This window comes from Cottoperca gobio, chromosome 2, assembly GCF_900634415.1.
Source record: "Cottoperca gobio chromosome 2, fCotGob3.1, whole genome shotgun sequence".
Taxonomy (NCBI): Eukaryota; Metazoa; Chordata; class Actinopteri; order Perciformes; family Bovichtidae; genus Cottoperca; species Cottoperca gobio.
In genome coordinates, this window is record NC_041356.1 from 2,970,449 (window position 1) to 2,985,433 (window position 14,985).

At 40.2% G+C, this 14,985-nt stretch overlaps 1 protein-coding gene across 1 annotated transcript in view; it reads right to left on the reverse strand.

The window, feature by feature from the left end:
- LOC115020216 (dystrophin) overlaps window positions 1-14,985 on the reverse strand; it is a 227,062-nt gene that overhangs the window by 121,062 nt on the left and 91,015 nt on the right. Inside the window, 5 exon segments of the mRNA XM_029450175.1 lie at window positions 210-338; window positions 6,789-6,979; window positions 11,135-11,253; window positions 12,570-12,640; window positions 14,214-14,315. Of these exon segments, the coding sequence (XP_029306035.1) occupies window positions 210-338; window positions 6,789-6,979; window positions 11,135-11,253; window positions 12,570-12,640; window positions 14,214-14,315 (612 nt within the window).

Below are 14,985 nucleotides of genomic sequence, written 5' to 3' on the forward strand. Positions count from 1 at the left end.
TTTCACTTGTCGCAGGTACAAGGGTAGCAAAACGACTTCTTAATACAAAATAAAAATACATATCCATATATATAAAACCGTAGACTTGGTATGATGGACTTTTTTTTTTTACGCAGACAAACAAGTGCAGACGAAACAACAGGTGCAGCCAAAACATGCACAGACGGATGGACGTGTGCCGTGGAGTGTTAGAGCTGCGAGACACGGACCTGATCAGTAAAACGCCTCCTCTTTTGCTCGGGCGACTTGACATATGCAGCCTGGGTGTAGGCATAGCTTTTATAGCGAGGCTGAGGGGAGGGACTCCGCACTCGGCCCTGAGCCACACTCACTGTGATCTAAGAGAGAGACGGAGAGATGGAACAGGACAGAGACAGAACAGGACAAAGGAAGAGGCAGAAAGAGTTGGCAGGAGAGGCCAGAAAAGAGAGCAAGAATGCAAAAACATGGGAGCGAAAAAAGATCCAAAAGCCAAAAGGAAGGAGCAGAAAATGAAGAGGAAGAAATGCAGCAGGCAGGAAAAAAGGGGAACAGGAGTACACAGGAAGCGAGTGAGAAATTAAGATGAGGAGAGATGAGAAAGAGAAGCAGAAAACAGGAGAAAAAAGAAACATGAATAATCACACATAAGCTCCGTTTCCATCCAAATGTCAAGCTAATTTTAGGTGAACTTTCGAAATGCCACGAATAGAAAATAAAATACAAATTATGAATTTTTCCATCACCAGAGTGTCAAAAAACACATTTACAAGACAAATGGAAAGTCTCTAAAAGTGATATTGGGCAAGTAGTTATTTACTTGCATTTCAGCAGGTTATTAATGGGGCCATTTTTAATGCTCTCCGAAGATGAAAGTAGAGAAATACTGCAACACACTGAACTGTATCAGGCATCGGACACCTTCAGGAAGTGAACTGAAGCCTTTACTTAAAGTAATTCCTTTAGCAAAATGTACTTAAAGTGAAACTAGGTAACTGTTGAAAGAAGAAACAACACATTCGTCCTCAAAGTACAAAAGCAAGAAACACGAGTTTGCTTCACTACACTCAGGAGTTTTACTCCCAGAGTCTTACTTGGTCTAGAGGGTCCGTATGATGGCTAGTGTTACCTCATGTTACAAACTGTAGATAGATTTAGCATTTTCCTATTATCTTGCAATTGCCATTTGTTTCAACAGCTATTACTGATGCAATAATGTGAAAGCAGATTTCATTAAATACATCATATTTGCAGTAAAAACTCTAGTAACCTGAGTGGTAATAGGATTAAGAATTATGGTTAGCAAATGTGATTCTTCAAAAGTTTCTTGGATGGAAACCTGGCTACTGATGATGCAGACATGAGAGGGCGGAGGTGGACAGAGAGAGGACAGATGTGTTAATGCAGAAGACAGAGTGGACAACAGACAGCAGCGCAGAGTCAGAGCTCATGTTGTTCAGCAACCCTCCCATCCAGACACGCTCTATTTCTGCCTGCAGATGTGTGAAAGTCCGCAGGTTTACACTTTAGTTTTCTCTGAGATCACCTGTTTATAACCAACAACCTGCTTCACTCTGGCACATTTATCCCAAACTAGCAGCAGGTCTATAACACCTCAGCTATTTACCATCATATATTGACTGGCAAGCAACTGACTGAAGTCCTCATTAAGTGTTTGCAATGAGAACACTGAAAGAACTTTTCTGTTGCACCTTTTTGTCATGGATGTTGCTACGTTGCTAGCTTGATACTGTATGTAGGAAGATGCTAATGATAATCATTAATTAGTTTACTTACTCCAACTGGCAGAAATGAAGTCTTCTACCTATTCTTGATCTATTTAAATGAATGGTTCTACGTTTTGTGAAAAACAAATAGTTAGATGAGTAGATTTATAGGCTATACGCCAGGGGTATTCAACTAAATTTCTAAAAGGTCCAGTTAGAGAAAATTTCCATAAGCAAAGGTCCGGAGCATCATAATGTCTAACTTGCGTTATGAATTAGTATGATATATATTGAAGTAGCCTAGTAGCTGTATCAACGTCAAATAACATTGAACTATACAGATATATATAATACTGCAGATATGTATAGTGTTCTTCTCGGGCTTCATTTAAAAATAACATTGAGAAAATAAATAAAATAGCTTTTAAAAAATTGCATCTTAAAATAAAGTGCTTAATCTTAGAAAGATAAAATAAAGTGCTTAATCTTAGAAAGATAAAATAAAGTTTAGCAGCAGCTTGAGTTTCCCTTTTTCTTTAACTGTTTCACATCTTGATTTGAGTCTCAACCAATGTTAGAATAAATCAGTCTCAACACATCTTAACAATTGAACAGTTTAACCCAGGCTAGCACATCCTGGGTTAAACTGTTCTCTATTTGCTTTATTTTGTCACAAATCAAAATCATATTGGGCTCCGAGTGCTTATTTTCTGTGCCCTCAGTTCAGACTTGAGTGGGTATGTTTGGTCAAAAACGTTGTGCTTTGTCTCATAGCTGGCGTTTCACAGCACCACTTGTAATGAGCACCACGGTCTCTGAGTATATGAGACGCTGGTGTTGTGCTCCAGTGGGAAGGATGAACATGAATGAGTCCATTCTGGGTTGAAAGCTCTGTTGACTTCTCTCTTCTTGGAGAGCGCCATGAGTAGTTATTCTTCTCTCCCTGTCTGCCGCTCACTCGTCTCTTCGTCTGTGTTTCTCTCCCTTTCTCCGTCTTCTCTCCCTGTATCACTAACTCGTCTTTCCGTCTGTCACTCGCCTCTCATCTGTCTGTATTCAGAGTCGCAATGTTTGCCGGTTGGAATGCACAGATTTGATTGGCTGCGTAGCATCATGTGGGATGGCTTAACTCGCATGCAATTGGTCTGTGAGTTTCCTGAACCGCTAAACCAGTGCCGTAAAAATGGAAAAAGCTGCGCCGGATAAAATAGAAACGCCCCGTCAAAATTGAAAATCCCTTAATTAATTTATTGATTATAGGCCCGGGTCCGGATAGGTCGGCGTCTGGGTTCAGACTCGGACCGCGGTCATTCGGCCAGGAGGCGATTAGCTTAGCTTAATTTATCTTAGCATACTTTTTAAACCGGCCACAGTTAGTAAAGCTCACTAAATAACACATGTTGTGTTACTTAGTTATTTATAGCAGTGACTTCCTGCTCCTAAATGGTATGTAAGTAAAAGCACAACGTGTAAATGATTGAGTTTTAGAGGTGCTTGTAAGTTTATTACCTCTGGACACAGCTAGCCGTTTCGCGCTCTGTCCTTATGCTAAGCTAAGCTAATCGACTCGCATGTTTAGCTCCACGAGACTGGAATTAATCTTCTTATATTAGTCTCTGAAAGAAAGCAAATAGGCGTATTTCCCAAAATATTTAACACATCTGTTAATTTACAGACACCATTGGATCGCCAATAAAAATTTTTTTTATTATTTTAAGCACAATGTCGTGTTGAAACAGATCCACAAACTGTAGCCACACATTTGGAACTACATGTTTTACTGTAACAACCTCACAAATCATCACTTTAGGTAATGAGTACAGTTTAGGACTTTACGATTAAAATCACACAGTAGTAAAAATGTACGGGTGCCACATTTTCAAACAGCTGAGCTTTTATTTTGGAGGGACAAATAACTCTTAATTGATGGCTGATTCTCCCACTTGTTTGACATTCCCAAGCTGCCTTTTCTGTGACAGCCGGGTGAGCTGCTGCATCGCTAAAACCAAGTCAACCGTTCCACCACAGACATCATAAAAGTTTAATCTCTCGCCGTCCTGGCGCTTTCTCCCCAGCTATCAATCTCCCCTTTCACCTCCATCCCCCGTCTATCTCCTCTCATATCTTTCTTCTTCTTCTCTTCACCTGTCACCTCTCTTCCTGTCTGTCTCCCCATTCTGTTTTACCCCTCACTGTTTTCCCCTTTCTCTATTTCAAGGTGGATTAGGTGTTTTTCTTGCTGTAAAGTGCAGACAGCCAGAAGCGACCCAGCCCCGGATCAAACACTTCCTGGCAAATGACTTAGTGTTTGTTTTCAGCTGCTCCGAGCACCAGACGGGCGGGGTTTTACTGCATGAGGGCACCTCAGATAATGTCAAGAAAAAGCTGACTTTGTCTGGTTTTCAGCAATTGTCTGAAACTTTGAATTTTTTTCTACATTATTTCTATGAAAACCTCTTCCTCCCCGAGTCCCAGGTGGGGGTAGTATGGTGTTGATGTGAGGAGGTGGTGTCAGTGGCGCTTTGATGATGACAGATGAGGGAGGAGGCAGATAATAGTCGCTGTCAGTAACTGTTTTTTTTCCTCCTGTCCTTCCTCACTCCCTCTCTCATTTTATTGCCATCTGACTTGTTCCTCGCACTCCCAATTTGTCTGTTCCATCTCACTCTTCCCCCTCCTCCCTCCACCTTTCTGCACATCTTTATATATCTTTACACCTCCCCACTTCCTCTCTTTGCCCTCTTATCTTTTCCTCAAAATCTACACCTTCTTTTGAATCTCTCTCTCCGTCCGTCTGATTCCCAGAAGGCCTGTAGTTTGTCTCCACTCTCAGAGAGCTGATGAAGGCTTGATGTGGCCATTAAACTAAGTGAGATAATAATATTACCAGCCATTACTCCAGGAAGCTCACTATCCTGCTGCGATTCGGAGCGATAGCACGACACTGACCTCTTCTCACTCAGCTCTAAAGTTCAGCGCCGCTGGATCTAATTTGTGGCTGAGAGTTTTGGTCGACTCTTTACGGTGCTTTCTTTCAGAGGTTCTGTCTCAATTTTCACTTCGACACTCAAATTTCAGGTGGTGAGTGAAGAAATAATGAGATTTCTCTACTCCTCGCTGAAAGGTGACTACATCTCCCAGCATGCCTGGCAGGGTTTCCCCAGGAACAAGCAAAGGAAAAGAACATGAGTTTTATTTCAAACTCTGCTTTGGGAACATAAACTGTTACAGCTCTGTGTGTGCAAGACGGTCAGTTACTTCAAATATATTACGGCGGTACTTGTCATGTCTTAGCTTTACTATAGAATAAACAAAATATTACTATATATCTTATACTATACAATATAATTACACATCTACGTTATTGACAAAGTACTCCATATTTTAAAGCTTATACTTTATTTGAAGTAATATTTATGAGCCTTCAGCTGCAAATACTGAAGCACAGCTTTCAGTGGCTCAAGGCAAAGATCAAACTATTTATTTTTCAAAGTGTGCCCACATAACAATACTCTCCCACAAAAAAAAGAAAAAAGATTGACCTGAAATTGTATTTTCTGTCTAAAACAATTTCAGGAGCAATAAGCTGAAAGGTTATCATCTTTTGGGCTTTTGTCTGCTGGTATAATCATAATATTTATTGTAAATGTGCAGCACTTTTCTCCACTTAATCATGCCTTGTTTTTAAAATGTCGGTGATAATCACGCTCCTCCAGGAAGCCTGAGCTCAGTGTGTGGTACCGCTGAGAAGCAAACATGCGCTCAAACTGTTCATTATCCAATTCATCATTAAAAAAGTAGAATCCAAACTAACAATGCTTGTGAACCTGTGAGGCTTCATTTCATTGTGCAGAGCTGCAGGGGAAGAGCTTTCTTTGCTGCTTGTACAGATGTAAAAATTAAGCGCTTCACTATCAAACTCATTCTCAAAGATCTCCAAATATCTGAAAGGTTTCTTTGATTAATTCTCGTCTTAGTGTTGCCGCCATACAGCGGTGATTTAAGACAACTGGGAGGACATTTGAAAGCTGGAATCATCCCCTTCACTATCACTCCAACACCACAGCAGAGAGACGGTCCTGCTGGAGACTTCACACGCCCACTTAGGCATATTGATAAAGGTTGGCAGGATAGCGGGATGAGGCTGTTCCGGAGCATATGATATGCAGTGTACAAACAATTGCAGTCATTTAGTTGTTTAATATGCAATACAATATAGTCTACTTGAGTGTTATTATGTAGCGTGGGCGCTGCCACAACAACAAAGCAATGAAATGTAAATGTGAAGCTCTGAAGACCAAGCGAGTGTACAAAGATGAGCACAGACACATGCAGAGCCAAAGCACATGGGAAATAAATCAGGGCGTCTTTACTATCATCACAGCACTGCAGCTGTCATGGTAATAGGAACACCACATTGCACAAAGACAAGAATCACTGCAGTGAAGATGCCATTATCACCAGTTCCCATGATGACTGACAGGCGGGTCAATCCGACATGTGTTACCACAGAAACAACAGTGGCATGTTAGTATGAGCAGGACGCGATGCTTCTGTGCACAAATCTAAGGCTCATTAGTTTTTGTTTCCTTTCTTAGTTTCCTAGAAAGATTACTGTTGAGACTATCGCTATCACATTCATATCATTTCTGAAAGTGACTTTATTAAGCCTGACTTGAAATTCGCCCCCTTTTTCATTTCCTATGGGATGTAAACAAATTACCACACAAGGCATTATGGGATTCTAGGTGACGCAAGAGCAGCAATGTGGAAAAAAAGGGAGGTTTCGATATTTACATTTGCTTTACTTTATGCAGAAAAAGTGAAAATCCCCCGACGACTCCACAGACAATGAACAGTGTTGCAATGATAAAGTCTTTACCTGCTGTGGAGGATAATTCCATTGCTGTAGTTCGCAGGACATGAAGCTCGCATTGCTTCAAACTAATCTTACTCTGAATAAATTCAGGACTTTTTACATAGAAAGCCTCTAAAAGAAACAAAAACAGTGAGCCATAACAGTGGTACATGGAAGCATAGGCAAAAAGTGTGTGTGTGTGTGTGAGTGTGTCTGTGTCTAACCTGCTGGGAGAAGCGCTGCTGGGTCTGGATCTGGTAGTGCTCCTCTGTCGTCACCCGGGGAATGCCGGTCGCCCTTGGCAGCGTCTCTACCTCCTTGATTGCTTCCATGGAAACGCTTTGGGGAAGCACCTGGAAGAGTGATGTCACGTACATGATGACACTCTTCTTGTCAGGGTGAGGCACCGCCACATCTGAAAAGCGAGAGAAACAAAGCTCATTTAAAAAAAATCAAAAACAATTGAAAGGAAAAAAAACTTTAATACTTTAATATAGTTTATACACAAATGTTTTTATTCAAAATAGGATTAGGGCGAGAAAAAGATCCCATTTCAATTTTTTTGTATTCGGAATTTCAGATAAGCAAACAAAGAAATATTAAAAGTAATGAAAACAACCACGTTGAAATGATTGGTCCATTTCTTGATCGACAGAACATCCATCTGCAACAACAATGCCCCAACACTGTGGTTCTAGTTGTTTTGTGAACAATTGCTGTTTCTACTCTAGTTTAATTTATATCTTTGGGTTTTGGACATTATATCTGAAGATACATTTTGACATTTCTTTTGTATTTTCTGAGATATTCTACAGGATTACAAAAGAAAAATTATTGGCACAATGGTTTGTTGCAGCCCCAGCAAAGAATTCTCCCTTGATGTAGTTATATCAACGAGACGGAGCTTAAAAATGATGAAAAGAATGCGATGGCCACTTATAAAGGCATCCAAGAGACTGCAGGCCGATTCTTTCAACTGCAAAAACAGTCATTTTTCTTTTTGCTCATGAATAACTGTAGTCCATTGTTAACTCTTTTTATTTCCAATAGCATCACTCCGTGTCAGCCTATCTGCCCTGAATCTTACAGCTAAATTAAGTCCGAGCAAAGTTTTTCCAACAGGTTGGTGGAGAGATATAACAGAGCAGTGATTTCAGGAAGGGTGGCCAAGAGCCTGTGGCCCGGACAGTCAGCCCGGTGCAAAACTAATAGAGACGGATCACAGCGGGGCTGAGACACAGCAGATAAATGAACGCCATGAGAGATAGAGAGAGGAGGGAAGAAAGAGGGTGAGCTGAGGGAGCACAAGGGGAGGAAAAGAAAGACAGACGGAGAAAGAAATGGAGAGCTAATGAACTGATGGTGGTGGGTATTTCAATAGAGCGCCGCGCAGGGTTCACGACTGGGAGAATAATGAGAACAGGAGAAACGAGGAAGATGACGATGGAGAGGGAAAGACACAAAGACAGAGAAGAGAAACGTAGCCAGACACAAAGTAACAGCGTCTGGACCGAGAAAAATATGCCAGTGGATGGATGGATAAAGCTAGAGTCATATTTTTGGCGGTGATATACTGATTTATCAGCATCACAGAGAAATCTGAGGATGTTATTGTTTGTCTGAGGAAGACAAACAGCCCCGTAAATAATGCCACCATCTGCAAGTGTGTGTCCAAGTGTGTGTCCAAGTGTGTGTCCAAGTGTGTGTCCAAGTGTGTGTCCAAGTGTGTACACATCCCTCACTTGTTTAGTGCAATCTGTTCTCCTATCCCATCATCTCCATTTGAATCATTTCACCAAAGCTTCATGTGTATGCATACCTATGAGGCTCTCTGTGTATCTGTGTGTGTGTGTGTGTGTGTGTGTGTGTGTGTGTGTGTGTGTGTGTGTGTGTGTGTGTGTGTGTGCGTGTGTGTGCGTTTGTCTCTAGAAAATGTTTGGTTTCCACAGTGATATTTAACTTATTCATGCCACAAACTATTTTATTCCAGTCGCGACATAGTTCAAGGACTATGTGAAAGATGTGGAAGTTTGAGACCTGAGCTGCAATACAGCATCTGGCTTTAATTCCAGACGAACAGAGTCTTGAGAGAAAGATGAATATGAGTTAGAAGCTAGAAACACACAATATATATCAAATATAGAAATGTTTCCCCTGTAAAAACGGCAAAAAACCTACTTTTTTTTTTTCAGTGTAACATTCTATACGATGGTGTGAGTTTCAAGTCAAGTATATTCTATTTATACAGCCCAATATCACTAATCAGAAATGTTCTCCCTGTTATATTTTCAGACAGAGGTCTGTTATCTGTTCCATAGTTTAGGCCTAAACTAGAGGGGACGTAGTGTTTGTAGTCAGGACCCCGAGCCACTGGAACAACTCTTTGTCTCGTGTGTTCTGTGTTTTATTGTACATTCAATATGTAGTTACTGATAATCTTCTGTGAATCTGCGCAGGACTTGTTAAAGAGTTAAATCGTGAAAATACAAAAAGATATTATTTCGTGTAAGTTGCTGGTGTGTTCAGGGAGCCTAATTTTCATGTCATCCACACACACTAATGGATGTTCCTGTGCATTTGTAAGGTTATAAATATATCTTATACATCCCCACCCAATGGCCCTACCCTCGTCAAAAATACATTTTCAACACAAAAATATTCAATAATGTTTGAAACATTTGTTTACAGCTTTGATGATACTTCCTCTTCTAAACATTGCCAACAAGTGATTTGTCTGAAAGAAGAATGGAGACATGAAGAAAAGAAGAAACCCACACGGGAACATGGTTAAGGTTTATGATTACAGCAAAATGTCACGGTTTGACACCTAGCATTAAAACTTCTACCGACATCATACACAATGTGCTGTTTGTAAAACATCATACAAGTGTTCAACTTCCAAAATCCTGACAGCTTGTTCATTAAGATATGAGCCACACACACATCTGACAAACACAACTGGAAATCCTTTCATTTCCAAGTTTAGAAAGCATGAGAACATGTTCAAAAAGCCTGGGGGGGGGGGGGGGGTGTTTTGAGCATTGATTCACAGCATAATAATGATGACGTTCACCCCACTTGCTCAAAACTAGTAATTGTTTATTGTAAGATCATTGGAAATTCATCTGCCGTGATGTGTCATTTCAAGGCTTAAGCGAGCTGTGAGGGATTACATTCCCTATCTTGCTGGCTCAAAGCCTGAACACAGCACTCACAACAGGGGGGGGAGGTAAAAAGAATGCCTCTCAATTTCTGATTCACATACAAACAAGACAAGATTTTATCAGAAAATTGATAAAATACTGCAAGCATGGAGAGCATATTTTTGACCATAAAAAGAAAAACAACCCTAGTTAATTGCCTGTTAATATCATGTGGAGGATTCAAAATGCTTAAATAAAGACAAATCAAAAACACATAATAAGGAAATCCCAATAACAATGTGTATTTCATCGACTGCTCCTCTTTGTAACTTGCTTTTAAATTATCGAGGTGTGTCATATCGTCGGCATATCGAATGACTTTTCTGCTCATTCTGAAAACAGTCCTTAACAAAAGACCCTACCATTTTATAATCTTCACATGGGGCTTATCCATATGTGCTTACTGGGACACTAATGTTAACCGGGGGCTCTTGTCCGGCTAATGTTACATTAGTTTATTTGACTAAATCCAAATTGGCAGAAACTAGAAAATGACCCGCATAAAAGCGACAGCTATACGCTCTACAAAACAGCCTCCTGGCGAGGGGAGGGTTAGGGTTGTTTTCTCATTTATGCCACTTTGAATGTAATCCAATAAACAAACTATAAACACGGAACATGGCTGTAATATTTACAAGCGACTCAGGCAGCTGTACTTCTCCCTCTGTACTGAGGGCAGACTGGAGCTACAGTGACTCACTATCACCTCTAGAGGAACAAGTGGTATTACAGACTGGAGGGGTCGGCGCTAGACAGTTAGCATGCTAACTTCAGTAGATATTGTATATTATATATGACATAACGTCAACACTGTTACCTCTTCACATTCTGTTGATAATATTAGTTAATTGTTTTAAAGATGTACATTTAAATTCTGGCATATCTTACACATTGTAGCTTTAATATCAGACAGCGCTATTAAACAAAGTCCTAAATACGTTTTTAGGGGAAAGCTTTTTTCAGGGTCTCTCATGTGCAGATTTGTAACAATTACTCAAAACCTCTCGCCTTATTTTGCACAAAATCAAAGGACTTTTTCTAGCAGGTGAGAACATATTTGCCAACCTATCGGCAAGTTTGTGCATCACTGATCAAGTCCTACCACCAAGGTTACCACACTTATCACCATGGCAACACCCAATCACAGCATGACACGTCATGTTCGACTGGACCAACTAAAGTGCACGATTGGAAGGCGTGAAATACGATGAGCTGCATCTCACCTTGAATATTCTTCGCTGGAATTATTGGGGTGTGTGTGCAGCTATGTGTGTGTGTGTGTGTGTATGTGTGTGTGTGTGTGTGTGTGTGTGTGTGTGTGTGTGTGTGTGTGTGTGTGTGTGTGTGTGTGTGTGTGTGTTAGTTACCCTCAGGGTCCAGCAGTCTCTCTATCCCCATGTGTTGTTCTGCCTTATTAAAGGCGTGTTCCAGTCTGTCGATCGCAGACGTCTTCTTATCCACTGAGCTCCAATCAAAAAGCTCAGGTCTGCGGTGGCAAAAGGGAAATCAACAGGGATCACTTACCCACTGCATCGATATTTTAATACATCCAAATATAGATGAATACCCCAAGTATTTAGTTAATCATTTTCTCAGTTGCCCTATGCAAATTATTCACAATATGTTGATTAAAAGGAGACAAAGGGCCGATTCCAAACTAAAAGGGCTGACATTGTGGAATTAAAAAAAACGTCTTCATTTTTATTTCATATTGCCTTTAGATTAATTTTCTTAAAAATGAAATACACTGTAATTAACTCACTTCAGCTGATACAGTCAGGTTTATTTTCGGAACTACTTTAAGTCAGCAACCATGTATTTATCTGCCAGGCAGCGACTCTTAGCTCTACATACTCTCCAGTCAACCGCCATTTAATAGTGAAAGTAGACCATAATAATTCTAAATAGTACGGTAATTTTGTATGTTGTTTGATTTAAACATTGCTCCGTTAAATCAGTAAACAGAATGCTGTTGGCATGGAGCAAATCATCTGCAGGGTGAGAGCTTTGGTGTGTGTGATCTCCCACTCTGTATTCCTGTAAGGACACTGCGAACAGATGCTCATGCAAGCTAACCATGATTTAACTCATAATTACACGAGTCCTGGCCTGAGACCCAAACTCTCATGGGTATCCATAGAGGCAAATTAACACGGTTTCACCTCCACAAAGCCATTCATCCATCTATTCATCCGGCTCTCACCCCTTATCCAATTACTGAGTCATTTACTTATTTCTTTGCTCATTCACTTGTTAATTTATTCATTTCGTGAAGCTTTTCTATATAATATTACAACGTCACTGCACTAGATATGTAATTACGCTAGATATACAGTATACTCACTGGCTGAAACATGCAGCTTTCTCAATGTCCACAGATTAACTGATTAGGTTTAAACAAAGAACATGACATTCTTCGAGTTGGCTTCCTGTAGCAGTGCATCACTAATTGCTAGCTGGCACTAACTGACATATTCTGTCATTTTACTTTCCACCCTTTTCTATTTCTTTTTAATTTTTTCTGAGTAATCAGTACTAATGGGCTGATTTTCCACCTCCAAGTATTTAACAAAAATGTGTGAACAAGACCACAATTTCAGCAGCCAAATAAATCTGTCTCCCTCTGACATCCCCACTCCTCCTTTATGCATGTTGCTTTTTTTCTTCTTCTATTTCTCTCTCTGCACACGCACGCACGCACGCACGCACACACACACACACACACACACACACACACACACACACACACACACACACACACACACACACACACACACACACACACACACCATTGTACAGTACCTGTGGCTGTGGATGAGGGCATTGAAGGCCAAACCATCATTCCAGCTAGTGGAGAAGTTAACAACATTGACCTGAGGACAGAGATAATGGATATTAAAGGGCCAACCTGTGAATGCAATATGACGCCCACTGTTGAAACGCTGTCACCTCAAAATTGGTTTCCATTTTCATAGTTGTATATTAGATTGTAGACATCTTTTCTCTCTCAAATTGCCAGTCTGACCTTTAAATACATGGCGTTACAGAGTGATACAGCTAACAATGTGGTTCGAATTTAATAAAAAGCTCCATGGAGCTCTGGAAATATGTGTACTGAGAAGAAAAGACACAAAGTCAACCAAAATAAGTTATTTCTAACAACGACCATTGATTTCGTTGGCTGTCTAGAAGATTTTAGTCGTGCTAGCTAGCTAACATTAGCTAATTTAACTCAACCCTGTAAAAGGGTCTTACTTGATGCTTACACACATGATGCTAAAAGACTGAAGCGAAAGTTACATGTTTTCACTTACAAGTGAAAAGTATTTTACAGTGAGAACTAACTGATAAGTTTAGCAAGTGTAATACTAAAATCCCATAAAGGAAAGAGCTGCTAGCCTTAAAATCAGATATATTAGCATCTTGGCTCTCTCACAGCGGGAGTTTCAGTCCTGAACGGGATTGTTTCTAATATACTCCTTGGCTGTGGAAGTAACTTCAGGCTTTTTCTGAAGCGGTAAGATAGTTAGCAAAACATGCTAATGTTTGAAGCTAACTTTAGAGCAGTCAGACGCAGTTTAATCCACTTTTGTTCCTGTGTTTTTGGAGGGGTGATACTCTTTAGATACGTAGTTTCTAAAGAGTTTAGTTAGTCTTAGTTTGACAAGCGTTTTTCTTTTCATTCATTACCTTAATCTCATCGCACTAATGAAAATAATTCAGGATCAATTATTCCCAATTAGGAAATAAAGACCACACTTTCAAGGTTGTCCACCTGGGAAAATTTGGGGTGAAACAAACTATTAAATGACATATGGTATTTCTAAAAAGTGGCATATGCTGTGAGTGCTGTCAGCAATGTAGCTTGGAGGCTTCAACACAGTAGAGAACAATTCAAGCCAAAACAAATGAAAAACTGGATGAGACTGTGCAAACCTTTACAAACACTGAATACTCCAAAGGAATCTAAAGACATCATGCCAACATCTGAAATTTTAAGTTGATTGGATACATTTCTTCACGCTGAAAACATATTTTTAGGACTTGGGCTCAAGTCTCTCTGTCTTTCAGTTTCAGACTTGGGGCTATAAAAGGATAATCATCTGATGGCACTAAGCCCAGATCTGGATTACCACCAAAACTAATCAATCTGTCAATCTGTCCACCAAATTTCACAAATATCTGTGCATGAGGGGTTTTAAATATCCAGTCAGGCAGATAGACAGACACTAGAAAATAGCATAAGGCTGTGGCAAAAATATTCTATGCAGCTAAAGAAGACTCATTTGCACGACATTTACAGGGTCAGTTAATCAGACAACTATTTTGTTTGGCGCCACAGGACAACAGTTTCCTGAAATACAGGAGAGACATGAATACACATAAATAAAGTAACAGTGTGACCCCCTGTGGATTGAGGAGAAGAGTAAAAGTAAGGTGACAGACCTGAGGATACTGGCGCGTGTTCTGACGAACCCAACTCAGCAGAATCTTCTCACTATTGGTCTGCTGTAGGCCCGCCATTACATCCTTCATCACATCCTTTACCTGCACACAGAGACACAGTATAGCAGGTGTCAAAAGAATAACAATCAAATGCAGTTATTTTTCACAAGTCTAAAATTTGTCCAGTGAATAGCTTGAGAGGAAAGCCATTTGGGATTATTGAAATTAAATGGTTCATCCTCCGGGAAGCATGAAAGTTTGACCAATTTCATAGTAAATCTGATCATTAGATTAGCTCATTTTGTATGCAAATATGATATTTTTGATGTCCTGTGTACAAAGAGTAAAGTTTGACTTGAGAGTGTTGTGAGAGGAAACCTCTGTAAATTCACAAACTGGATAGGGTTCATCCTCTGGGCAGTAAGGCTGTGCTCAATATTTCTTTTTCTACGTATTCTCTATGGCTCTATGGGAGGACAACGTTCAAGCTCCCAAGTGGATGAATCACATTAAATGACCTAAATTTGACCTAAGGTACTGTACATTAGGTAAATCCAGCTATTGGCGCTGCTCCATCATGACAGACCTGGTCAAGAAAGAATCATGGCAATCCTGTCGGCACCACCAATAGCTTTAGCAAATGTAATGGCACTCATTCTAGTAGTAGATCTATTGGTCTGTACGGCCAATATACTGTATGTAGACAGTGTATTTTTAAATTTGTCCTCCAGTATTTGGCTGCAAAATGCACACAAACTCCTGTTGAAACATA